Source organism: Dicentrarchus labrax, unplaced genomic scaffold, assembly GCF_905237075.1.
Source record: "Dicentrarchus labrax unplaced genomic scaffold, dlabrax2021, whole genome shotgun sequence".
NCBI classification, from domain to species: Eukaryota; Metazoa; Chordata; class Actinopteri; family Moronidae; genus Dicentrarchus; species Dicentrarchus labrax.
The window spans coordinates 27073248-27101220 of NW_026136705.1; the positions used below are offsets into that span (position 1 = coordinate 27073248).

General features: G+C 39.8%; 1 protein-coding gene across 6 annotated transcripts in view; it reads left to right on the forward strand.

Moving 5' to 3' along the window:
* The window catches only part of clip2 (CAP-GLY domain containing linker protein 2), a 41387-nt gene that overhangs the window by 8181 nt on the left and 5233 nt on the right, over positions 1-27973 (forward strand). For 4 of the 6 annotated variants that reach the window (XM_051401075.1, XM_051401078.1, XM_051401077.1 and 1 more), the window contains exons 3-14: positions 3424-3929; positions 9267-9391; positions 11161-11374; positions 13772-13969; positions 14105-14208; positions 15287-15347; positions 17115-17219; positions 20677-21060; positions 21441-22016; positions 22126-22183; positions 22794-22877; positions 24912-25068. In XM_051401075.1, the coding sequence (XP_051257035.1) occupies positions 3424-3929; positions 9267-9391; positions 11161-11374; positions 13772-13969; positions 14105-14208; positions 15287-15347; positions 17115-17219; positions 20677-21060; positions 21441-22016; positions 22126-22183; positions 22794-22877; positions 24912-25068 (2572 nt within the window). Of the gene's footprint in view, positions 1-3423; positions 3930-9266; positions 9392-11160; positions 11375-13771; positions 13970-14104; positions 14209-15286; positions 15348-17114; positions 17220-19222; positions 19274-20676; positions 21061-21440; positions 22017-22125; positions 22184-22793; positions 22878-24911; positions 25069-27973 lie in introns of all 6 variants that reach the window. The other 2 variants (XM_051401079.1, XM_051401080.1) reach the window with 2 other exon arrangements.

Sequence of the window (27973 nt, forward strand, 5' to 3'; positions counted from 1 at the left end):
GAGTCCTAGATCTCCTGTAACTTGGCAGCATGAAGCTAAATTAACCAAATACAAACAGGAAACAAAAATTAATTATTCAGCTGCTGTTTAAGACATAAAGAATGCAATGTAGGTAGTAATACAGCGATGTTCTGCTCTGCCACATGTGAAAATGGATTTACTGAAAGTTAGACCTCAAGATGATAAATTGGTCATTTAAAGGAGAGCAACATCCCTAAAAACCTGTTGGTGCTCATGGGAAAGAGCTTAAATGTCTGTTTTTTTCCTCTCAAATGTCCAACTTCACACTTTGGTTGTGGATTTCCTTAATGTGTAAAATATTACCTTGAAACATGGTACAATTGAAAGCACCAAAAGTCAAAAGCATTCAAGCTCAACCCCCTCCATCTGTTAGTGTCTGTGCAGCTCAGCCTTAGGCAGCTGCCACAACCAGCGCCGAAGACACCGACACAATGCCAGCCCAGTCTAACAGATAAGTCCAATTTAAAACAAAAAGAACAAGTTAGAGGAAGATGATTGCCACTGTGGAAAATGATGATAAATAAGCACAGTTAAAGAGGCCAGATAAAGAGGGTGTGTGTGTGTGTGTGTGTGTGTGTGTGTGTGTGTGTGTGTGTGTGTGTGTGTGTGTGTGCGCGAAACCACAGTAGAGAGAGATGGCGGGATAATTGGGGGGAGGAGGAGGGACGGGAGGAAGCTGTGGAGGTTTCATTGTGCAGAGCTGATGAATAGTGGGATTCAGATGGTGGTGGGAGGTGGCCAAGCACAATAGTGAAAGTAAGGACTGTGTTTTCAGTCTTCCTTCTGCCGAGGATCCTTTTGCCCTCACTCTCCTGTTGCCTCAGCAACCCAAATCATGGGTTAGCTCAGGTTTTAAACACTACCCTGGGTCTGCTGGCCAGGATCACATGTTGCATTGGTTTATCTGGTCTATGCCTTAAAAAAAAAATAATTGTATGTCTCCAGCCCTCGATGTGCATGCAGTGGCACAGCTATGCACTGGGCTAAACACACTTCCAATGAATATAGAAGACACTGGGTTTCCTTTGAAGTTTTTACTTTGAGCAGTTGAATATTGGACATACTCACTGAATTCTAAATTATAGTATAAACAAGAGAAAATGAGATGGACAAACAAGAGTTAGACCGAAAGCTATGTGTTAGTACAGTAACAAGGACACTGGATTCGCAAAAATACAGTCTCACATTGTGTTTCATGCCGGGAAGAAACTAAGTATTATCACATCAACAGCAGGAAGTAGAACACACTAAATAATCAGGTAAACATTCACATAAAGTCCATGACACTGAATGCAAAAAGAGTAACTGCAAAAACAGTTATAGCTAGCAGTAATTTAACATTTACTTAGAATCAATAATCACAAAAACAATATGGCTACAGATCTCAACAAGGACATTTGCAGAGTAGATTAAAGATGCCTGTCAATATTTGTTCACAGTTTCAAGTCAATATTCAATACTAGCAGCCAGCTTTGGGTCCTGGTAAATGGAAAACAAACAAAGAGCTCAGAGCGAGCCACACAACAGGTGGCCTTGGTGCTCAAATAGCAAAGATTTTGGGTTGCCAAAGCGTCAGTATTTGATAACCCGGGAATGAGACTCAGTAATTAACTATCTCTCTCCACCTTTAATCAGTGACTGCTTTATGCTGCCTTCAAATGGGGTTGTGCTTACTGTGTTCACAAGAAGAGTCTGCATGAACGCCCCCTTCTTGTGGTATACACCCAACCAAGTGGACATTTTCTGAAAGATCTGATACAGTATCTAAGATAGTATAATAACTGTCTCAGTTATTGACATGATATTAGCAGTTCTACAGCATATTGTTCCTACAGAGAGTGGGAATTGTGTTTGTTGTGCTTAGTCAGGTTATCCTGTGTTATATCATGGCCACTAAGTAATCCTGATTCGGAAAGCCTATAATATAACCCGGTACGTTTATGTTCTGAAGTAATGTTTCAGTGTTAACCTGTAAGTAAGGACAGCAAGTGAGGCATAGCTAAAGAGCTTGGATCTACGGTAATGCGTGGAACCAATTGCAAAGTGGATAAATGTCTTCTCATTGAGAGCCATGCAAATTTACTTTTGAATGTGTTTAATATTTATGTGGATCTGGACGTTGGTTGGAGGTAGGAGGACAGGAGACAGGCCTTTGATGTCGATCTTGACTGCTTCATAAAATCAAAATCAAACCAAATCTTGACTAAAAATGTTCCACTGTGACCTTGTTAAGATTTTTAAGGTTTTTAAACTGTCACTGGTGTTTTGGATGGCGTTCATAAACCAGCTGTGATTCCAGCTGCAGAGCACTGCAATGTGGGTCAAAGACAGTGTGAATTATGGCTGATGTTGATGCTGTATGACAGTTTGCCCTGGGCGACTTTCCTTTTGAAACATTACTGATCAACCAGAGAGTGCTCCCATGTTTTGATTATCGATATCTTTGGGTCAGCTGATTTATGTAACAAACTTTTTTCCCAAAGTCAGAGAAGACTAAATATTTTACAATATTTCAAATGTCTTTTCCTAAATTCTGAAAATTGTCATCAACAGTTTTCCCCAAAATAAACATCTACTAGAAGCAGCGCATTCCTAAAAAACTTTCATACTGATCATCAAGTTAAAACCTTTGAAGTTGTACCCATTTGCATTTCTAAATGTGTCTCACATCACAACATATGGGAGCAATTGAGGCATAAAGTACAACCATTGGGGCTCACAGAGCCCCAAGCCCTCTCTCAGGGTGTTGGGGAGACAGCCCTGGCACCAACCATTTCTGAGCACACACACACACACACACACACACACACACAGATAAACACAGACATTTACTGGCAGTGCGGTGCAGTAGACCGCGTGCTAATGGTGCCCTGCTCAGTTTACAGGCTGCTGTGGAAAAAAACAGAGATCCAGCTCATCTATGTGTCAAACAGGCGATATCACAGGGGCTGCAAGGCAGGGTTAATCACCGGCACATCACAGATACCGTCTCTTTGACCCACTTTTCAGTAGGAATTAGAGTAATGCCTAATCTTGCACAAACTGCACAGTTGTGCTAGATGCTGCCACACAAGCTTTTTTTTAATTTTTTTATTTTTTGCTGGCATGACACAAAAACATGATGAATAGTGTGACGCCGATTCTGCTGGACTGTGAATGATGATGTTCTCACAATGTATGCAGTGTTTACAACTTGACCCTCCAGTGAGGAGGGCTTTAGCCAATGGAATGTCTTTACAATAAGAAGTATTGATTTAGTCTTAAAGCACATTTTACTACATCAGTTTCATTTCACTAATGTTCATGTTCCTTGCTACTGTTACCTTTTGTTTTAGTTGTATGAACACTTGCTCCTGCTTTACAACATGGCAAATAATATATAATGTTTTTCTTTTTCTCCAGACTGTCCACTCAAGCCCACCACACCAACTAAAATCTCTGAAGAGGGTGACGATGTTTTGGGGGATTACACAGTGGGCGAACACGTCTGGGTCAACGGTGTCAAACCAGGAGTTATCGCCTACCTGGGGGAGACCCAGTTTGCCCCGGGACAGTGGGCCGGCGTGATACTGAATGACCTAGTTGGCAAAAACGATGGTTCAGTGGGCGGAGTTCGCTACTTTGAGTGCCAACCCCTCCAGGGCATCTTCACCCGACCCTCGAAGCTCAACCGACAGCCGGTTGGAGAGGGAAGCGACAGCCACTCCACTGACTCACTCTCTGCCCAGAATCAGACTCAGCAGGGTGGCAGTGGCGCCCCCGCTGGCCAGCGGGTAGTGGTGCCACTGAGAGAGGGCCTACTCAATAGCGCAGTGAAGACAGGCAATGAGTCGGGGTCCAACATGTCTGACAGTGGTTCGGTTAAGAAAGCTGGGGACAAGGATCTTCGAGTTGGAGATCGAGTTTTGGTGAGTAATTTTGTGTTGGATAACAAATGGCTTGTTGGACGGCGCTCCTTCTAGTGAGGGAATTTGTGGAGTATCATTGGATTTAAAAATGCAATCCCAGACTGGAAAAGTCTGGGGAATTGAAAATGTATCTGGCATAGCAAGGGAATATCAGAAGATTGTAGAAATGGGTCGTTTATAGGTACATAGCAGAATTTATTTTTCAACCAATCTGTAATGGGAGCCAGACTGTTTACATGACAGCATTCCAGGAAGAGAGACCAGATTCCCACTTTGTGACAAATGAGAATTGTGGGAATGTCATGGAAATTTACAGTACAAGTACAATGGTGGGAACCTTGGGTATCATAAGTTGTCCAAAAGACTCCATTCATTGTCTATATATCTCTATCCTGTGCAGGTTCGCTGGGGGTGGGGGCTAAGCTAAACTGACCAGCTGCTGGCTGTAGCCTTATATTTAACAGACAAACATTGTAAAAGAGTTGTATTGATCTTCCCCAGAAAGCAAATGATTGTCATTAACAAGTGGGAATATAAATAATTCCACTATCAGTGCAAATCTGTAAAGTGCAATTTAAAAATGTTTAACTTGATTTCCTGTAAATGTTTGAGATCCATTATGGCTGAAAGGGATTTTTTGAAGTGCCAGTGGATGGCTAATTACAGTGCTATGAAGCCCTTACCCCCAAATTCCACCGGACACGGCCGTGACACGTTCTGGCTCCACCACAGTCGCCAGTGCTTATCACGTTCTAGTCAATGCTCTAAATTCCACCATAAGCCCTGTGGCTTGTCTCAGAAACGTCTCCGCTCTGCTCCAAGTAGGATCAGGCAGCACAGAGCAGATCGCACTGGCAGGAAGTCAGACATCCGAAATGTCCTAGAGAATCTGGTCAATTTTCAAAATAAAATACTGTGTGCAGACCATATCAGATTGTGTCCATACTGAATTTCATACTACATCATCATTGTGGCACCAGGCCAGAAATCAGTCAAAGGCAGGTTAGAGGAGATTTAAAGCAGAGAAACACACCATTATGTTTACTCTTTAAGGACAGAACACACAAGTAAACAATGTACAGTGTAATGTGACACAAGGTTGATGCCCAAATCCCCACAGGTTGATCCTTATCCTGTTTATTATTAGTTAATTCAACCTTAATCCATACTCTATTGTACCTTTATCCTTTACCCTACCCTTACCCAACAGAAGATGGCAGTCACATATACAACATGAAATTCAACCTCTGGGAGAAGAACATTTGTATGTCCTTTTTGCTTATTTTCTCATTGACCCCTATGAGTGTATACAATATCTGTGCTTGCAATTATTGGCCCCGGGTCACATTGCTTTCCATTAACTGATGGGCACAGGGGAGAGTTACATCAGATGCTGGGCTGTTGCAAACGGGCAGCTCGAGAAGCCTTCCTCCTGGTCAATATTGTAAATCACTCCGGATTACTTTCAGCACTTAAGAGAGGAGAGACCAGTGCTGACACATTGATCAGTGAATCCATCTATTTCCTAAGCCTCTCCCGTGTAATCTATCTATCTTACTGCGGGGGTCTGGATGTGCTGCCATCCAGTTGTCTCACACCCCTCCTTTTGCTTTTGGAAATACAACACTGCCTCAAAAAAAACCTGGTGAAATGAGCACAAAGTGTGAAACTCAGATTACGCAAAGCAAAGACTATGTTCCTCCGCTAGGTATTGAATTATGTGATAGTAGCAGGAGTAGGACACTGTTTTCACACACATTTTGATGAACTGGAGGCATCTTTTGGACTTAAGCAGTGGCTGGCCATGCTTTTCTTGCACAGATCTCTAACTAAGGTCAAACTTGGCAAGTGTTTGTGTGTTGGAGACTAAATAGCAGCCATCTAGAGATTGCCTCAAGAGAATGTTACTCGGAATATTTAAAAAAAAAATTAAAAATGAACTGCAGAAATGTTTCCCAACAGAGAGACAACCTCAGAGGCTAAACACATGGTTACTGTCTCCATTTGCCTTGGCACCTTTGATGTCTGAGCACCCACAGGAAGCACAGACCTGCCTCTCCTCTGCTTAGCATTTAACTGGAGGCTGTCTCTGTTACTGGAGAGTTTGAGGTTAAAAGAGTGTTTTCTTTCAGTGGGGTTGCATGTGATGTGGCTGGTGTTTATTTGGATTGTCTGAAAGCCACTCAAATGGCCGCTTGTGAATGTAATTGTCCCTTAACACAAGAATAGCACGGTTGTAGTTGGGTGACCATGGAGCCTGAATGATTTTAATAAACATCTTAAGAGAGAAATGAAACTGTATTATGTTGCAATCTCAAAAAAATGGATGTTAAGCAGGTGTAATGTTGTAATGTTCACCTTCTTAGTTTTTTTTGCTAATTTGCATAAAAGTGATCCCTTAAAAGTTAAGGGCTGGAGACCACAAACGTCTGTACCACGTAGATATAAATCAAATAGAAAATGAAATATAAATGTCAATACATCCAATAGATATTTCAATCTGAACCACAGTGGACCGACAGGCCGACATTGCCAACCCTAGAGCAAAGCTGCTAGCGGGCCCTGCCCCCAGAAATGGGCCCTTAAAAGATCCAGTAAATGGGCCCCCAAATCTGCTTTACTCATATTAATACATGCACATGCCCCTCTCTCTCTCTCTCTCTCTCTCTCTCTCTCTCTCTCTCTCTCTCTCTGTCTCTCTCTCTCTCTGGGAGAGAGGCACTGGGTCTAACGCCTGTGCCAGCTCCCTCTTTTCCCTCTGCTCCTGGCTTAGCAAGGAAATTCACTGTAACATTAGCCAGTAGTTAGTTTAGATCAGTGAATTCCTCAGGTTATGTGGCCTGCCGCCTTTTGATGTTGCATACCCAAAAGAACATACTTAATACATTTTGTAGAAGAAAGGGTTTTCATTATGAAATAGGCTATACATTTTACTAAAGCAACAAGAAATAAAATGTTCATTTTTGTTGTTTTAATAAGTAATGATTAGTAATTTGGTTCAAAATAAAATTTGGTTGCTTATATTTAGGATCAGCCTGCTTATCGGGCCCCCAGCTAGTTTCCATTTGCGCTCACAAGGACTTCATCAAGGATGACAGTTTACGTCTTAGTAGTTCAGTATGGCATGTTCAAGTAGAGATGGTAACAGCCTGAGATAAGACTCTTGAGGTAGGGGTTCAGCTCCTGTGGAACTGTCCTTGACCACCTTTTGAGCACAGCTTTTAGATGAGATTGGCAATAACAGGCGCCAAGATGGGGCTTGTACTGACTGGCTGTCTTAGCACTGCGGGCGCTTTGACACTGAGTCACTGAGACATCACACAGTCCGGCTGACGGCGAACCATCTCAATTTAATGTCTTGTGACACCACAGTGTTTCTTGCCACGTTTTCATTTTCGGCCTCTCTGGTTTAGGAGAAGGACAAGACAGGGGAGTGGAATATTAATTTGACAATCGAAAGCTGAAGAGTGACTCACTCTGCACCCTTTTCTTTTGGTTCGTGCTTGTATTCAGCATCCAGCTACTAAACCTGGTAGTCAGTAGTGCTTATATATGGGACCTGTTTGCACTCCAGTAAAAAAAAAGAGCCTTTTTTGGAAGGCTGTGGTTCTTAAATGTGAAATGAATACTCGGCATTATTAATAAAACTCAATAAATGAGCAGCTGTGGTGCTGAAACATCTGCAGTGCCTTCCCACATTCTGTGTATTAATTTATTAATAACTGCCTGGGAATGGGATTACTGTCTTATAGTTGGATAAATTGCTCCAGGTATAGATGCTGGTAAAAAAAAAAAAGAAGTGCGTCGATTATTTTATCAGTTGTTGAGAATTGATTGAAAATGATTCAGCAAATATTTTGGTAATCTGTCATTCAATTAAAAAATGAGAACACTTTTTGCTTCAGCTTCTCAAGTGTGAAATTTTGCTGGTTTCCTTATTTTAATGTGATTATAAATTTAATATTTTAGAGGTTTTGACTTATAGCTCAGATTAAACAAGACATTTTTAAACTGTTAAAAACATTGATTATTAGTAAAATAATGAAAATAATAGTTAGAAAAATGTTATTGGCTGATTGATTTATTATGAATGAAGAGGGAGCACAATGCTCTTTGGAGTAAAAGGTCAAACCTAATTGTAACAGAGGATCAGCGAAGTCTTTCTGCTGTGTTATCCTACGCGTTTCTCTTAGTCATTGGAGGAAATTGTGACTCGTGGGATGTTTGTACATGTTGATGAGTTTTTATGTCTAATACATGTGGTCGCCATGTGTGAAAGACATTCAGCAGCTGTTCTAGTCAGTTTTGGCTGACCCAAGTGGCAGTGAGTATGGATGTTAGACCTTCTTCCTAACAGGAAACCAATCTTTCAAGCACAGAGCTTCAAGGCGTGACTATGTGGCAACTTAAATATATCACCATGGACAGATGATTTTCCATTTGAATTCTTGACACAACCTTGTTAAAATACTTGTTGGTTCACACAGTAATGACATGCACAGGTCCATATAACTTTGTAGTCTTAAAACATGTCCATTATGTTGTCAGTTGCTTCCACAGTGCTGTAGAGAAACTGATTGGATTTTTATTTAAACTAAACACGAGCTATATTCACAGAGCCTGCACTCTCTGTTAAACAGCCTTGTCCTGCTTTAGAAAAGTTAAAACTACCAAAGAGCTATATAACATTTAGGGAAAAAAACACTGAATTTGCATTAAAAGAAGCCTATTGAGTTTGTATAATAATTATAAATTTAAAAAATGACATATTGCTGACAGAATTGCAGAAAACGTTTCTAAAAACTAATCTATGATGAATATTAACAAAGGGAAATAATCTACTCAAAATCCATTGTTTTCACTATTTGTGTTCTTTGTACAGTTTATCAGTTGTTCTATACTGTTATTGTTATGCATTGAATATATTATAAAAATATGCATAAAATATGTCAGTGTGGGTTTATCCACAGGTTTTATGTGTCATTTTATGTGATTAAGTTACCTTTAAGTCACATATTGAAAGATATTGAACCGAAAATTGATTTATTATGTTGATTTTCAATATAAATATCAATAGCAGAACCAAAACAGTGTTTATTATTACCAGTCTTAAGGGAAGTCGTTTGATATTTGGTGAAATATGCTTATGCTTGGACAGAGTCAGGCTAACTGGTCCCCCCCCCCCCCGTTTGCAGTCTTTGTGCTAAGCTGGGCTAATGAGCTTCTGGCTGTAGCTTCATGTTTACTTACTGAGATTGCATTTAACTTGTCTTTCTTTCTTTCTTTCTTTCTTTCTTTCTTTCTTTCTTTCTTTCTTTCTGTGTGTCTGTGTTGTAGGTGGGAGGCTCTAAGATGGGAGTCATACGCTACATGGGAGAGACAGACTTCGCTAAGGGTGAATGGTGTGGGGTCGAGCTGGATGAGCCCCTGGGGAAGAATGATGGTGCAGTAGCCGGTACAAGGTATACACACACAGCCACACACACACACACACACACACACACACACACACACACACACACACACACACACACACACACAATGTATGCTTTAAGCTGCCCAAATTCCTTAGCTTTTTCCCCTAAAAGGAAATTGAGTGGAAGACTGTGAGTCCATCTGTTCAGTTGTTTGTTCTTTGTTCCTTCATCTGTTTGTCCATGAAATTACACTGACTGACCCTCTAGCTCAGAGCGGGTCTGCACCATTGGTTGGGTCGTGTTTTTAGGCTTCATATTCATCACATTTATATCATATTTATTATTTCCATCAGACATGTTCCTTAGCACAGCACATATTCTTCCCCCCACCATTATTAAAAAGCAGCTGGAAATGGGTAAAATATGGTTAAAGAGTATTGCTTGAACTTTAAAGCCATTAGCAAAAAAGGGAAAAAGTTCTCTAAGTAGCCCATTCACCAACACAAAGACTATAGAACCAGACGCAGACATTTATTTGATTCAAAATTTGTTCTAAAAGGTTTGTTTTAATTTGTAATCTTCTCTCTGATTGTATTTCCCAAATCATTTAGGATTCAAGGTTTATATTTAAAAAGGCATTAAAATAACAAAACGTACAGTGTGCAGAGGGGCTCATTCAAGGCCTCTTAACTATGTTCACAATATCAAAGATAGATGAAGAGAAGTTAGAGAAGGAAAACAGTAAAACAGACTAACAAACTTCACATGTTGTCTTAAAAAATCCAAAAGTGAAAACATCAAAACAATACCTGGGACTTATAAACTATTTATATCGTGCACATTCTTACATTAAATCAAAACACAGCCATTACTCAAATGAAAATCCTCCTTGATAGTCAGAAGATTCTTTGGAAAGATGTCTAAGAAAGATAAGTAGAAGTAACTGCAGTTAATAAAAAATGGAGAAAAAAAAACATTCCTAGGCCCCAAAGTGACACATTAAAGATGATTTGTGAGTCCAGCAGTCAGTTTACTCTCATATATGACAAAGAAATGGGGCGGCAGGTGGTTGACCACAGTATGGAGTGTGGACTGGTTGCTGGAGAGGTCCCAGTTCACTTCCTGGCCACTGCCGACGTGCCCTTGAGCAAGGCACCGGACCGCTAACTGCTCCTGTGGTGCCGCTTAGTGGCAGCCCGTGTGTCTACCGTCTCTCCACATCTGGATGTCTATAAACCCTTTGTGTGTGTGTGTGATTGGGTTTCAGGTCTATGTGTGTAAAATAAACTGAGTGAAAAAAGAATTTTGCCATCGGGGATTAATAAAATAAATCTACTTGAAAGCAGTAAATTCTACATGCTGGAAACAGCATGGTTTGCCTTTTTTTATTGGAAAATGACTCAATAATACAATATTGTGCATTTAACTGATTCCTTGCTCTGTAATGCTGCAGCTGACTCCGGCCTTCTTACACTTGTCATGCTGGTTTTGTTTTAAAGCTTTATAGGTGATTTTAATGATTAGCCATTTAATTGGTGGTGATGCAGCAGGAGCTGTAAGGCATTGTTGCACCTGGTTTGAAGCTCAAATGTTTCCAGATGGCAAAAGAAGATAATTATCTCCTGTAAAAATTCCATCCGCATTTTTCATGTCCATGCTTATTAATGTACCCGAGTACCTAATAAAGCTTTTTGAAACCCCAAACGAAACACAAAGGGACTCTATTAACTGATTATGTATTGGTAACATCATCAAACAGCAGTTCTGGGAACTTCCTAACCTCTCGCCTATCTTCCCTCCTCCTCTTCCTGCAGATACTTTCAGTGTCTTCCCAAGTTCGGCCTGTTTGCTCCGAACCACAAGGTGATCCGCATCGGCTTCCCCTCCACCAGCCCGGCCAAGGCTAAGAAGAGCAAGCGGGTGGCCATGGGGGTTTCCTCTCTGGCCCACAGCCCCAGCAGCTCCTCCATCAGTTCAGTCAGCTCGGTGGCCTCCTCTGTGGGTGGACGACCGAGCCGAGCTGGACTGGTAAGATGACTGCGATACCCTTTAAATACATACTGAAAGCAGACGGGCTGGTCAGACAGTGTAATGTGCTCTTTAAAGGAATAGTTTGACATTTTGGGAAATTTGGCTTGTTTGCTCTCTTGCCGAGAGTTAGATGAGGGGGTCGATACCGCTGTCATGTTCGTGTAGTAAACATGAAGCTATAAACAGTTGTGTCCTCACCATGAGGTTGCCAGGAAACCAGCAGAGACTCCAGGAAGTTACTGTTTCCAGCCAAGAGAGAGTCCAACACATGATTCATTTAATATGGACTAAACAAAGTCTTTATGCTAAGCTAAGCTAAGCTAACCGGCTGCTAGTGCCATACGTGAGAGTGGTGTCGATCTTCTCGTCTAACTCTTTGCAACAAACTGAAAAGCATATTTCCAAAATTATTCCTTTAGAGTAAGTGAGTAAGTAAACTTTATTTCTGCAGTGCCTTTCAAAACCGGAGTAACAGATGCTTCAAGGTGAACATAATCACAGCAAGAATTTCAGGGACTGGCCTCAACATATAAAAATAAAACATATAAAAGTGTCTTGAAATGGCATGTTCTTGAGCATCATTTTTAAGATACCTTATAATTTATTATAATTGTCCCCTTTTAACAGTAGAAAACTAAAACTTTTTCAATTTCCACTCCTTTGAATACCAATTATCCTTATTGATCTCTTTTTATAATTCTTCTTATTACATCCCTATTTTATAATATAGTAATGTATAGTATAAAAAAATCTATTACAATGTCTGATTGCAGTAAAAATGTTTAAAGTGTGACTTTTTGGTTCAGTGTTGTGAAATATCCTGTCTACACATTCAAACAGCAGGATGATGAATGGGTTCATTGTATTGAAATACTCCCTTATCTGCTGAGCAGTTAATAATTTGCATATTCTGGCTGTGCAGTGTGAGCCTCTGATTCACTGAGTTTGCATTTTGTCCCTCCATGACAAATCTGCAAACCTGCTGCTGAACGAGAACTCAAGTAGCTCGTTCCAACGCGCTGTGTCTTTAAGACTAATATACTCAGGCACGGTTCAAATGAATGGGACGTCAGGGTATCTCACATTGATTTTAGCTTCTGGTTGTAAGCCAGATCTTGGATGGAGAACACTCCCCTTTACTTTCCTTAATTGTTGGCAGCAGTGTCAGCCACTCAGAATTATCAAGCTGATCACGCTGCACAAAATATTCTAAAGCTCACAGGTCGTGTTGTCTGTGGATTGCAGGTACAGACGCTTAGATTTAGTTAAGAATCGTATAGCACACACTTAACAAAGTCAGTCGGTTACTGCATTTATGGCTGTGATGATAATAAAGAGAGTTCATATTAATAACATTCATCAAAGTATACATTACTTGCCTGCAGTCCTTGCTGTAGTACATTATAGAGGCGCCTACACAAAAGCAGGAGTTCATGACCTGTGCAACATCCAGTAACTCCTGTGAGCATTTCAGTTTTTTTCAAAGTTTGCAGACCAGAAATACTGCGAAAAAAATTATTTGTGAAATGTTTATGTTGTGATTATGTACAGTATGTTATCACTAAGAGCTACCAGCATAAGCTTGTTGAATTAGACAGAGAGGCCACAGAATCGAACTGGTCTTATAGGTCAGGCAGGAATCCTTTCAAAGAGCACACTCTAGTGGTCAAAGAAAATATTGCATCTTTCAGGACTTCAAAATTTAGACCATGGCGTTGAGAAAACTGAGAAATAATTTTTGTTTGGAGTCTTGTGTAGCCAAAATTTGAGGGGAAAAAAAGTTTATTATATTCTATTTTAATGTCTAAGTAGTCCTAAAGGAACACTGTTCACTTCAGTGTTTGGTATTTTTAATTGTTTGTGTCTCGTGACATAATGAAATAACAAATTTCTAATTTGAACTAATTCATTTCAATGTAAGAAGCATTGTTTTCTTAGGGATAACACACTTTTCCTTTTCATAATCAGGATATAATGCTATTACATGAAATTTAGGTTTTGCAAAATAGTTATTCCATGATCATGAAAACTGACTGTATGTCTTCTTATAATTGTGAAATATTACTTAGAGATCCCAAGAAAGCAAAGCCTGTTATGTCGAGATCACAGGAAGCAGTTTTCCTGTGATCATTAAATAATTAGATTATGTTGTTATGAGAAAATAACCAGATGTGATCTGTGGAGAACATGAAGCTGATTAAATTGTGTCCAATATTTATAAATTCAAAATGTTTTAATACATTTTTAATAACCTTTTTCCAACATCTCCACCCACGTCCTTCTTTGTTTTCCCACGTTCTTCCCTCCCCCTCGCTCCCTTTACATTCCCATCATTTCTACTGCTCAACTTTCCTAATCTTATGTCCTATGCTATGTCCTTTTTCCCCCTTTCAGCTGACGGAGACATCGTCGCGGTACGCCCGTAAGATCTCAGGCACCACCGCGCTCCAGGAAGCCCTGAAGGAGAAGCAGCAGCACATTGAGCAGCTCCTGGCCGAGAGGGACCTGGAGCGAGCCGACATGGCCAAGGCCACCAGCCACATCTGCGAGGTGGAGAAGGAGCTGAGCGTCCTCAAGGTGCAGCACACGCAGGTACGAAGCACGATGATCTGTCGGGGAAGGACGGCTGAATAGAAGCCGTAAACAGAGCCACTGTTAGATAACTCCTAACAATAAATCTGTCTGTAGTAGCTTCTCGTAAAACACCTTTCTTCCCACTATCCACAGTTTGTAACAGAGAATGAGAACACCCTCCAGCAAGTCAAAGCCATGTTGGCCAGCACACAGAAAGATAAGCTGGAACTGACCAATCAGCTGGAAGAAGAAAAAAGGTAAGTCACTACTTTCACTCTTCCTGTATGGTGTTTGGTATTATAATTGGATCCATGAGTCTCTATAAAAATACATTCTCAGATCATTAAACATTCAATTGTATTTTTGTTCCTTTCATCCTAGTCATTACAATTTCACATCATCATTTAAAAACAGAATTGTTCTTAACAAGGGAAGTGAAGTCTGAAACGTTGATCTCTCTTCAGACGTTTTTAATAAACTTATTTGCTTTCTTCTGAGATTGAGTTTTACGGCTGATATGAACACAAACAGCACATCTTGTTGGTTTTATCTGTACATAAACAGAAATATATTATGTGCTGGAACTATTTCTTGACAACCGTGCCTGCCACAGTGCTCGTACAGAAGCTCCTATCGTCACAGTGAGGTTGCCAGTTTTGGTACCATTGTTCCTTTGCACATACCAAAACCTGTGTTCACCGGGCCAATCCCGGCAACCCCGCGCTATAGCCAGAGACGCTGCACAGAAGCACTGGGCAGAGTTTGTCTGGCAGTTTGTCAAGAAAATTGTTGCGCCGTAATATCAGAAATTCTGGCTTTCACATTTGTGTTTGTGTTCGGACTAAACAAACGAGACACACTGTGTAAACAAGACAGTTTTAGAGTTGTTGGTGGGTTTATTTTTTCACTTTTAACAGAGCCAAAAACAGATCCAGTCTTTACGGCGAGCTAACACGTCCTTGCTTCAGCTCCGGCATCACGCAGACGTGAAATGGATATCGATCTTCTCGTCTCACTCTCATTAAGAAAGCAAATAAGCCTGTTTCCCAAAATGTTGAACTATTCCTGATACGGCCTCGATCTCTCATGACTATTGGGATAAAACCTGTGATTTCTACAAAGTGTGAGGCTGAGAAAAATACCCTTATTTGTGTAACCATGTTTGCACACAGCAGTAAAGACATGCTGCTCATATGCTGCTGTGAAAGTAGTTAAGCTTTTGTTTATTAGAGCCTATCTGGTAATTATTAGTGACTCAAATACTACACAGTTGCAAGCCTATGATCCTCTGATGTTTTCACCGTCTGTGCCACATTTCACACAACGTTTTTACAGGAAAGTGGAGGACCTCCAGTTCAGAGTAGAGGAGGAATCCATCACCAAAGGAGACCTGGAGGTATTTATCAGCATTACCAATACCTATAAACTGTATCAATAATGCAATGTATGTGCCTCCACATATTAATGTCCAGTGTATCCTTTGATATCATGGACCCTGAGAAGGTAGAGGGAAGATTAACCACACACAAACATTTCAAATTGATTTAATGAGAGAAATTCAGATGAGGAGTTCAGTGCTGCTTCAGCAGGGAGGACGATCTGGACTTGAACCCCTCTCAGCAGTTGATTGACAGCTACCCCAGTCACTGCACTGCCTGCCTACCCCAGCAATACACATATTAAACGAAAAGAGAGCTTTCAGTAGCAGCACATTTTGGGGCAAAAGTCAAGGAAAATGCGAGGATTTAAAAACCATGAATAAATGTCTTACTTCAATGAAGGTGTGACTTGTACCTCATTTTTTACGCTATGCAGAAAAGTCTGAAATCCGTTAGATAAGGTGCACTATCTGTCCTCTCTCCTGTGTGTCCCTCGAGAAAGAACCTGAACGGAAGGTAAATGTAATTTGTTCACTTTCGAATGCGGCTTTCCTTCTGTTTAGCCTTCAAGTGGATACAGCAGGAGACACATTTCTGATTGCACGGGCTGTAAGATGGTGACTGAAGTATTCTAAAAAGTTTTAGACAAAAAGGTCAAGACTACTAGCGGAGAATACTGATTTTCTTCCTTTTTTTATAATGTAGCGTAATATTCTGTTTGGAAGCAATCTTTACACAAAGAAGTGGATAAAACACAGTAGGCTGGAGTGATAATGGATAAGGCTGGTGATATTTTGTAATTTTCTTTTTGTAAAGATAAATAATTACATGAAACTACCAAAACCATTAGTATGTCTGCCTTCCCTACTTTGTATGTAGCCCCCAGTCTCACACTAATTACTTCGAAGACTGAAATCTTCAAAAAATGGTCACAAATATACACTTTCAATTTTAAAATAATATTCTAAAACAGCTGAGCTCTGTAGTTGTTTAGTTACTCAAACATGAGTATATAGTGCATATATTGGGGATTAATTTCAGCTACAGATTAATACATATTTGGGGCTCTAGTGACTATTTGGGGCTGCAGCACGTGTGTGGCGTGTGTGTTCATGGTAATGAAGGAACATTTTACCCTGTGCAACAGCGTGGCTCACTAATGACAACAGTGGAGCTCTGTGGCACAGAGGAAGAGGCTATATCAGACAATACTCGATCAGTTCATTGTTTGTTTTGGTCTTTTAAAGGACTTTATTGACAATAATAGAAGAATATCGCCAACCTTATCCTTCAATCATAACCATCCCTGGACGTGCAGAGCGAGATCCCCAAAAACAGCCAATCACATAACTCACATATCACACTATCAACAGTTTGACTGAACTAATAATGTTTTTAATGAGAATCAATATACACATGATTAAATCAGTTGGTTAATTGTACCGTGTATGAGTGCACACTGTTTTTCGATCATGCAAGGCCACTAAACAATACAGACAGGAATTTTTATACATGACAAATGTGTTATAGAGTTGTCCTCAAAGCCTGAAATTGAACTGACCTCAATCACAAGCCTCTTCTCTTCGAGTCTCCTTATCATATGATCAACTCATTTCAGAGTCTGTTTCAGAGCTGCTGTCGACTTTCCTCTCATCATTATGTTGACTGTTGTTCTGATCTCTATCATTCCCCTTGGATCTTTATGGGTCTCTTTCCCTTTGAGTTTCTTCTTTTCTATCGCTCTTTTGTTCCTCTCTGTCTTTCTCTTTGTGTCCTTTCTGTAGACTCAGACGAAATTGGAGCATGCCCATATTCGACAGCTTGAGCAGTGTCTGCTCCTCGAAAAGTCGAGAGTAGAGACGCTTCAGAAAGACTTAGAGAAGAGGAGGGTAAAGAAGCACGAGCCCTCTGCCTGTAGCCACTGTCCTGTGTGGTTCTGTTTGCTTCTTTGTTGATAGTAGCACAACTCACAAGCTGCCTTAGGTTAAAGTCATACTCCACCTGTCTTCGGTGTCCAAATTGACATGTGATCAAACTAGAGATGTATGTGTGATAATAATTTAAAATCATTATATTGATCAATCTGACTTGCAGTCTCAGTTTGCACAAACAGCTATGGGTGTGATATGTGCAAAACAAAACATGCAGAATTACAGATGCAAGCATACGAATCATTTAGCCTGCATTGCCTCCCCTTACTTTTCTTGCCAATAACCGAATAATAGCTTTGACAGACATATTTCATCAACATTTCATCATTTTTTACAGGCAAGGAACCATTTTTCAGTATCCATATTGGAAGATTTACTTGTTGGTGCAAGAAATCTGTATCAATGTCCTGATGCAACAGATACTATATCTGTATATTAATGCACCTATATTTCGGTTAAGATAATATTAATGCTTGAAATGATATAAATACTGTATGCTTTCTGGAAAGTTAAACAATTATCAATATTAAAATCCTACAGTTTAAACACTTTTATTCTGTCAAATCTCATAAAAAAGACCAAAACCATCAATGCATTGGTTCATCTCCCAATGCACTTTACCTCTGCCCCTGTCTATGGCACTCAGCCCCCACCCCACTGGCTTCTAATGAAGATACTGCACTGTAGTTTTTAACCAACATTACTCAAACAGGACTAAATTGTGCATTTATTGTGGACTATTTTCAGCCACCGATTAGTACACATTCAGTGTGAGTCTTAACAGCAGGAAGGCTGTGTCTGTTAGCCTGGGAATCAGACAGATCTGTCAGCTCATTTTGGTCTGCACCCGTTGATAAAGCCCCTTGGAAATCTGAAAAGAACTCAGATGTTACAGACTAATTCGCATCGGTCTGGGAATCGAGTCAAAATATATTTCAGAGAAAAGAAGGAACATGTCAACCAGTGTAATCGTTTGGCTCATTGATGTGTTTTCAATCGTTTTGGACAACAATGGAGCTCTAAGGCACAGAGGAAAACAACGTATCAGAAAGTAATTGTTAGTATGATCAGTTCATTGTTGGTTTTGGCCTTTCACAGGATTTGGAATAAGAAAAACATAGTATATTGCCAGCTTTAACTTTTTAAATATATGTATATGTATTTAGGTACTCCATGCACTGTTTAATTGAACAAAGTCAGAAGTAATGTCAGTAGTGGCTCATGCTATCCAACAGGCCATAGATGGTTATATTTTACCTTCTATGAAAAATCACATATTATGCAGAGTTCATCTGCTCCATCCGCTCCATCCTCTCCTTCATTCCTTCACTGTCATATCATGAATCACACTAAAACTGCTCGTCACTGTTGACCCAGAGCTTCCCTTGAGACATTCACCTCCGATAGGAAAAACAAATGTCGGCTGCTTCAGCTTCTCACATGTCTTCTGTTGCAGTAGCTCATGTTCGTTTTCTTTTTAAACTGTGATTGATCCTTTTTATTTAAGGTTGGCTTTCGGATCAGTTGCCAGCTGCACTTTAAGATGCCAGGACATGACATTTAAAATTACATTCTTCCATCTGAGCTCTGGAGAACATGGTGGATGAATCTCTCTGGGCTCAATGCTAGTGTTTTTTTTTAACAGTAATGTAATTAGTAACACATGAAAAATTTCTAAATTGTTAATGGGATTCATCACGGATTCCTAGATTAATGTTTCAAGACAAATCATGGTGGTAATGCCCATTTACCATCAGTAGTTGAGTGTAGCAAAGGACGTCCTTTACACCACTTTCACATGCAGTGTTACACTTAAGAGCGAAAGCCTCTTCAATAATAGACTATAGTATCACAAATCAAACCGCACAAGCTTGTGCTTTCAATTTACAGGCATCAAAAAATAACAAAACACTTTGAAACGCTGGATTCCTGTATGCAGTAAGGTCTGCTTCTGCCAACAGGGAAGATGCACTCATGATGCAGTATCCTTGAGGTTGGGTAAGAGAACCAAGGTGAAAAAAAAAGATTTGATCTTGTTTTGGCTTTGATCCGCTGCTGAGCTATCTCAATTCTTGACTTCAAATCGACTTCAGATGCTGTCAAGGACATTAACCTTGCATAGACTCTTTTTTACTCCTCTACTCCTGTGTGTGTGTGCTGTAATCGGAATGCTATTCAGGCAACTTCTTTGATATGAATCAACTAGTAACTCTGAGGTCTGGTAGATTGTTTTCCCAGATGGTTGAAATTAACATCTGTGCACTGTGCAGCGGGTCCTCTTTCTTAATCTCTTTTTTTTGGTTTGTTTTAATTGGATACAAGTGTTTGGAGGGTGTTTGCAGTAGTGTGTGTGCAGTGTCACTGTGTGGAGGTTTGCTGTTGGCTTTATTATATTTGCTTGGCTGCTTCTAGATGATCAGAGAATGGCTGTGCTCTCCTCTCATCTTCCACTTCTTTGCACATACAGTGAGCTGCAAAAATATTTGGACAGTGACACATTGATCCTCTGGCTCCTTTTGGTTTTATTACTTTGGATGGAAATGATACACTGACTTTAACATTTAAGTGTGGACAGTCAAATTTAACAAGACCATAAAATGAGTATAATGGTTTGTTTAGACTTTTTGATGTTCTGTGAAATGCAATCCCCTTGTGGTGCCAGTACTTTAATGGTACTACTCAAAAATAATAAGCAATTTTAAATTTTGGCCTACTAGAAAGGGGATAGTGGAAGGCCACAGGATTGCAAATTTGTAATTTAGAAGACTTAAAGCTACATTAATTGATATTTTTATATTATTAGGTGAAATGAGTGTAACTATGTGTAGTTGTTGCTCATAGCGACAAAGCCACAGAGAATTATCCCCTGACTCTGTTCTCAACTCAACTGAGCATTTTAGCGCCTTTTAGATAAGTGTTTATTAATAATAGTAACTAACTTAAACAGAGAGGTAGAAATAGACAATTTGGAGTTAAGTGTGACTATTTTCACATGAATAATTGAAACACATATTCATTAAATAAGATCTGCTTAAATGTTAGTCAGTCTTTGTATCATTTTGTATCCCAAGAGTACAGCAGGGAGTCAGTTTGTTACACAATTTGTCACTGTCCAATGTGCACACATGTAATGTAATTTATTTGTACTGTTTATTCACTGGAATGCACTTGCCCGTCTCCAATCCTTGCAAGGACCTTCATGGGGTTTCCCTTTGATTTCCTTTTTTCCTGAGGCCTGATTACTGCTCTTAAAGTCATTGTCACCTTTTCTGTGGAATGACATCATTCTGTTGCAGGGTCTCCCACCTGTTACGGTAATAAGGTCATTCTTTTGAAAGGCTGGCATCTTTCTGCTGTGGTACTCATCAGACAGACTGCCAGCAGCAGTGACTGATGCTGTTGTTTTTCTCTTCAGCAAACCACAGTTGAAGAGCAGAGTCGTATCATGCAGCTGGAGAATGAGCTCAGCAGCCGTAGAGCTGAGATCGAGAACCTCCAGGCTCAACTCAGAGGATCAGACAGGAGCTCACAGCAAGCCAACAACAGTGAGGCTGCCCCGGGGTCCGACACCCAGCAGGAGACCCTCCTCCTGCGCGAGCAGCTTGTGTCGGCGGGCCGCGAGCACTACAAGGAAAACAGCGAGCTTAAAGAGAAGTACGAGACGGCGATAGCAGCGAGCCAGCAGGAGGTAGACGCCTTGAAGGCGGTGGTAGATAATAAGAACCAGGAGATCGGTGAGATGAAGCAGAAAGTCCAACAGGCCACCAAGGAAAACATGGAAATGATGGACACCTGGAAGGTATTCAGATATATTCTTTTCAACCCGATGCTGTTCAAAAAACTTGCAGGAGGGTCACTTGAGTAGAGCTCTTTGAATCACTAAGTTATGAAAGTTTGTATGCTCAACTGGTAACAGATTTTCTAGGTAATAGGTTGGGTTCTTTTCAAATTAGACAGTTTCTATGTTGAAATACTCTGCGAAAATTAAGAGGTTTGAGTGAAGTATTGCAAATATAATAGCAAAATGGAAAAGTAAAAGCATAGAAACCAAGAAAAACAAAGCAGAGATAACAAGAATAAGAATTTTAATAACTGATAACATTTCAATCAGTTCGGATGAATGTTTTCCCAAACATACAACCAGTTCAATCATATAATTCTTCTCACTTTTGTCTGCAGGCTAAATTTGACACTTTAGTGAGTGACCACCAGCGTTCCTTGGAGGAACTGAAGGCCACATTGTGTAGTGATCATACTACTCCAGCAGGCCAAGAGCTGGACGCCCAGGAGCTGAGAACCACTCTGGAGGCGCTGAAGATGGAGCACCAGCTGGAGATGGAGAATCTCAAAGCCAAACATAAGATCGAGGCCGCCATGCTGACCAAGGAACGCGAAGACCTGTGCACTCGTCTTCAGGAGGCCAAAGAGCAGCTGGCTGAGGGCAACCATACGTGGAGGACCGAGGTAGTGGCCAAAAGCAGCAAACAGGCCCTTGAAGAGGCTACCGAGAAGCTACAGAAGGCAGAGCAGAGGCTGGCGGAGATGGAGAAGCTTCAGATGGAGAAGGACAAAAGCACAGGGGAGCTGCGAGAGAGACTGGAGCTGTCGGAGAAGAAGATGACCGACTACGAGGCTCTGCAGAAGGCCCAGGCAGAGAGCCAAGAGGAGATCCAGAAACTGGAGGAGAAACTGAGGGTGACAGCGAACCAGCTCCAGGCCATCCAGGCAGACCGCTACACATCCCATGATGCAAATGTGAGTGGCCAAGGAGAAGTGATTGGTAACAAATCAGAAATCCATTACCTAATTTGATATGCTGTCCTTGCTTTTATTTAGGTTCAGTTCTAACTTTATCCCTTTGCAGGTGATAGAGGATAATGAAATTTCAGATGAGAAGATGAAGCTAAAACAGAAAATTGAAGGTATCAGCATCCATTTATTTTAACATCAAGTACAATTTCATGAAAACCAATTTTTCGTTTTCCAAATGTGATTATTTATTCTTCTCCAAGTTATTACATTTTAATTTAATTAATTTTATATGAGTTTATAAGCTGCTGAGATAATAATGTCCATTTTTCTATGTAAGGACTGGAGAGAAATGCACTATTGTCTTTGCTGAAAGCCATTCAAAGGAGTAGTTTGACCTTTTTGGAAATATGCTTACAATAGGCACTTTTTGGCTTAGTTAGATGAAAAGAACTCTCATATATGTCTGTTTATTTTAAATTTAGTTGCCATAACTCTCATATCTGTCTGTTAAGTATAAGGCTACACACAGCAGCTGGTTATCTTAGCTTAGAATTAAGACTAGAAGCAGATGATCGAAAAAGTTACTGGTCACTTATTATTCTCATTTCTAAATAAAGATTTCCTTACTAGCAGCATTTGGACTAAAGACAGACACCTACAGTATGCACCTTACAGACATTGTTACATTCGACCAAGAGCTTGCATCAGTGCACTTATTGTGGTTTCTTGAACATGGCATGCTCCAAGCAAGACACTTACTGTTTTTTTGTTTTTCTTCAGAAACAATGGAGAAGATGTTGAAAAGGGAAAAAGAGGTCTCGACTCTCACGTCCCAGGTTGAAGCCCTCAAATCCCAGATGGGAGGTAAATGCCATTTTCCAGAACATGTCCAGGAGCAGTCAGCGACCTTTTTTCCCGAGCTCTCGTGTTTGTCATCTCTAAATATTTGCATCGCTGCAGAGAGATCACGTCTTTGTCACACTCCAGTAACAGCGCTAATAAAAACAAGTACATTCTGCGTAGCCTGTAGGGGGATTGTAGCATTTTAGCAGGTCACGTTACCCTAACAGTGTTAAAACAAGGGTAAGTTTGCCATTGGCTAAAGCATTTCCCACCCATCCAACCAATTAGGGGTTTGGTTTGGAAAAGATATGACATATTTCTCAATATATAAACTCGTTATCTGTGTCACATTTAGATAATGACCTTCATTAGTGTCACTCTATCGGCGTTGCTGTCTTTGTACATCGGCGCAGTGACTCCGTATGTGTTATGAGTACAGGCTTCACTTCATTTCCCACCAGTCGTGCTGAGTTCGCCATGCGGTGGATCGTGTTCATCTTCACCGTTACGTTCTTTGATCATCGCTGCAAAATCTGTCGACTGGCTGTCTTTTGAAAACTTGAAGTTCCGTCACATCAAAAAGACCCAAAACACACTTCATGTAGTTCAGATAATCAAAATGACACACTTTGAAGAATGGATTGTGAATAATTCAAGAAGAGAAAAGAATAATAGGAGACACAAAGTGAAGTATAGTTACTCTTCTCTACTGTTGCTTTAAATAAAATTACATTTGAATTTTCTGATAATTGATTTTTACAAACAGTTGACCTCACACCTAACATACTTGTAAATGATGGGGCACAAAAAAGCTTATATGAGACTTCAGCAGTTTTAATAAGAAAGCTTTATACAGTTTTAAGTAAAAGTCCCCCCTTTATGTTTTCCTTTTTAGAATCCGAATCAGAAATACTTTATTGATCATCAGGAGAAAATTTGTTTGTTACAGTTGTTCAAGGTGCTCACACAATGTTAAAGAATAGAAATAATAATTATATTACAAGATCTAACACAATATATATAGAATTAAAATGTATGTATAGGTAAATACATATAAGTAAAAAATAAAAACTCAAATAGAAATATAATAAGAGCCCATGTACCTTACAGTAATAAAATATATACAATATATGCTCATATATACAAAGTAAATGTATGCCACAGTATGTGACTTACAGAAATGAAATGAGTAATAGTAGTGAGTTTTTAAAGACTGTGGTATTACAGAAGTTATAAATTATTCGAAAGAATGATGTAATAATTACAAAGAATGAAGGAATAATGATCGTTTGCTGAGCTGCAGTGGAGGAACAGTAACACAAAGAGCAAATTTCATATTAAAAAGGCTGTAACTGTGGAAGATCCCCTGTTGGTTTGGACTGCTGAAGCCCTGAATTAGCTTCAGATCAAACTTTTTTTGCACAGAATGAGGACTGTGAATGTTGCCCCTCATTAGTCACATTGGAAGAGCATTGGCCAGTATGAACAGGAGTTCTCTTAAGACATGAAGAGTTGAGACCATATCCGTTAAAGAGTTACTAGGTATAATCATATTTAGTGATACATGTTCTTAGTATGTTATAAAACATTACATTACATTACTCTAATTGACATGTACACATCATTCACAGGTGGTTTGAAAATTCTTTATAAATGTGTTCAAAGACATGTTTAGTCTTGACCTTTGAAGTAATACAAATTATTAACTCAAGGCCCTCAGCCACAACTTGTGGCCGTCATCAGCATATAGAGTTGCTCAGTTTTCATGGAAAGTTATTTCTGTATTTATGAATCAATAAATATTTCATACACATATATAATACATACTTTATTAATACACATAATAAATAAATGTAACAAAAGGGAAATACTTAATACATAATATATATATATATATATATATAGTGGTTGACAGACACATAAATACCTAAAAATATCCCTCAATATTTCTACATTATAGTGTGTTATCAACAATTTATTAGTTAATTAATAAAAGATAACATCATAAATGCTAAATACATAGCAAAAACATGCTTCTTTTTTCTCTTGCACCAGCCCTGGAGGGTAAAGTTCGCTCAGGGGAAAAGAAAGCCGAAGCCCTGGCCAAGGAGAAGCTGCGTCTGGAAGCGGAGCTGGAGTCTATGACCAAGAAGTCCCATGATGCCTCTGGGCAGCTGGTCAACATCAGCCAGGAGCTGCTGAAAAAGGAGAGGTATGGAGACGTCGAGGCTGTATTGATTTTACAATCTGGCCTTGCCACTTACTGGGAAACTGGAGTGAAAAATTATATCTCCGCTCATGCAGACATGATGCACCAAAATGCATTGTATTATCAATTTGTTAATGGATACTTGGAACCCACAGGCAGTGTATTGATTTTATTGCACCTTTGTGTCAACTTTAACGGTATTATTTGAATCATACTATTTAATTTTATATTGGTTATTAGCTACGACAGGAGTCACATTACTATCAAGAGCTTCTACAACAAGAGCCTTTATCCTCCACTGCTCTCATTGGTGCAGTGTGGTTCAATCGGGACACTTTTTGTTTGTTTGTGCCGAGCTGTTCTCTTAATTGTACAAGTACCAGCTTTTGCTGCATTTAAACTTGCGTGCATGTTTGCGAGTAGGTTAAAATACAATTTTCCTCTCCAGCACAGGTAGTAATGAGGATGCAGGGAGTATCCAGTCTGGACTCACTTCACCTTCATTTAAAACTTAGTTGTCCCACAGGAGAAATATGTTCTCTACATGCACAGACCTTTCAGTAAAGACACATAACTAAGCATAATGTTAAAGAGTAACTTTATAAACATATTCAGCAAGATGAGATGATATCAGTTGTTGCAGTGGAGAAGACAGCAGAGGTTCTCTAGTTTCACAGCAGTAGACTGGCAGTAACAGCCAGAGCCTTATGAATATTCCTCTTATGCTGCTCGTGTGTGATTACTTATTAATAGCACCTGTAGGGGCCCCATTGGCCAACCATGGACCTCAACAGCCCCCAATCATATGAGAAGAATATCAAAAATACACTGTGGCGTATATATGTGTAGGCCTTAGTGATATGATAAATTAAAGGTAGTGTTGGATAAAAGTCAAGAAATACAGTACTGAATTTAGGGGTATTTTAATAAAAGATGTTAGAAATTACATAAATACGTTATGGAATTTTAAAATGTTTGAATACATTTTATGTTTCAGTACTTCTTGATGGGATTTGCATAATTTAATGTGGTTACAAGCTAGTTGTTCACAAATTACAGGGTTGGTGGTTCAGTCCCCCAGCTCTTCCTGTCCACATGTCAACGCGTCTTTGGGCAAGACAATGAACCTCAAATTGCTTCCGATGGTCATGCCAGCACCTCGCATGGTAACTCGCTGCCATCAGTGTGTGAATGTGTGTCTGATTGAGAGGCAAACTGTAAAGTGCTTTTCATAAAAGCACTATACTTTGTGTGCGGTCCTGCTGAATACAACACATCTCCTGCTGCCTTCATAACATACATTAGGCATAATAAATAACAATTTTACATTTAGGCTGTTTTGGTTGTTTGAAATGATATACTAAGAAGTGCAGAAAAGTGGACACATTTCATCATATTTAAAGCAGTATTAATGGATTGTTTTTGTTCTTTGAGCTGAAAGACACTAAAATGCTCAATAGAGCTGAAGGGAACTGCAGAGTTCACGTTACACGTACTTATTTGATCCATTTTTAATATAAAAAGATTGATTACTGCAGCTTTAAAATGATTTCCTGATGAGTGTTTTGCGCATACTGCCACTGGTCTTTTTGCCAGCTCATAACGTTGTACCAACATGAAATTAGAGGCCCATGTCTCTGGGTCTTTTAGTTTAGGGAGCAGCCAGCAGAGGGAAACAGCTAAGACCTGCCAGACATCCACTTCTCTCAGATTGAGCTTGGTTGTTTCTGGCACACTTTCCACCAACCTCCCAAGTCCATTTTTATTGCTAAAACTCAAGCTGCAAAAGTGGCTTTATTCAGTAAAACTCTGATAATTGAGGTCATTATTTAACCACCCAAGTGTAAAGAGAAAGTTGTCTGTCACTGTATCACTGCAGACGTGCAGGGATTTATTAAACCACAAATTCCACACATGTTCACATTCAGGCAATGCCTTTTTCTGTAGTGCTGTTGGAACTCTACAGATTGCTCTAATTGTACCACATTATTGGCTATCTTACATTATGCAGTTCTTACATAATTGATGATTATGATGTTAGTAACTGCTACCAGGCATTAAAAATAAGTGCCTCTGGTGATAGCAGAATATTTTTCTGTGCATCATCACAGGCAGCAATTATGTTGTATGCAATAAAAATATATACCATCCAATGAAAAAATCAGTGGGTGTCCCCTTGAGTTAGCTTTATTAGATGGTAGTATCATTAGTTTCCTTAATGTGCTCTTTCTTTTAGGAAAACAAACTAATACATTTCCTCAAGAAAGTCAACGTTGAACATTGTTACTCATTTTTATCTTTGGAAGTCGACAAGACAGTTCAAGATGCCACTTACTAGCAAGTCACATGGCAGAAGAAATAATGATTTTTTTTTTTAGAAACAAACAATAATACAGCCCCAAAATCCAAGTCACTGAGCACAGCCCTGACATTGCATGAGCACACAGTCTGGTGACTAAGTTGCATGCCTGAGGCGCTGTAGCAAACAGTGAAGGAAGAGGAAGAATACATTGTCACTAAGGTGGAGAACATTGGTCAGCGGCTGTGGCTCGATCCCCGGCTCCTGGTGCCACATGTCGAAGTATCCTTGAGCAAGATACCGAACCCCCGAATTGCTCCCGATGTGTGAATGTGTATAAATGTTAGTTTCTGTTCGATGGACTTTGCCATCATTGAGTGAATGTGTGTGAAAGGGTGAATGTGGCACGTAGTGTAAAAGTGCTTTGAGTGGTCAGAAGACTAGAAAGGTGCTATACAAGTACAGGTCCATTTACCATTTACCATTACTTCAGTAATGAAAAACAACCTTTTCACTTTTCCTTAAATCTGCATTAATCGATTTGTTTGTCCACCAGCAGACCAAAGCTGTGAACACAACATTGACATTTTATCACTTTATAAACTTGAC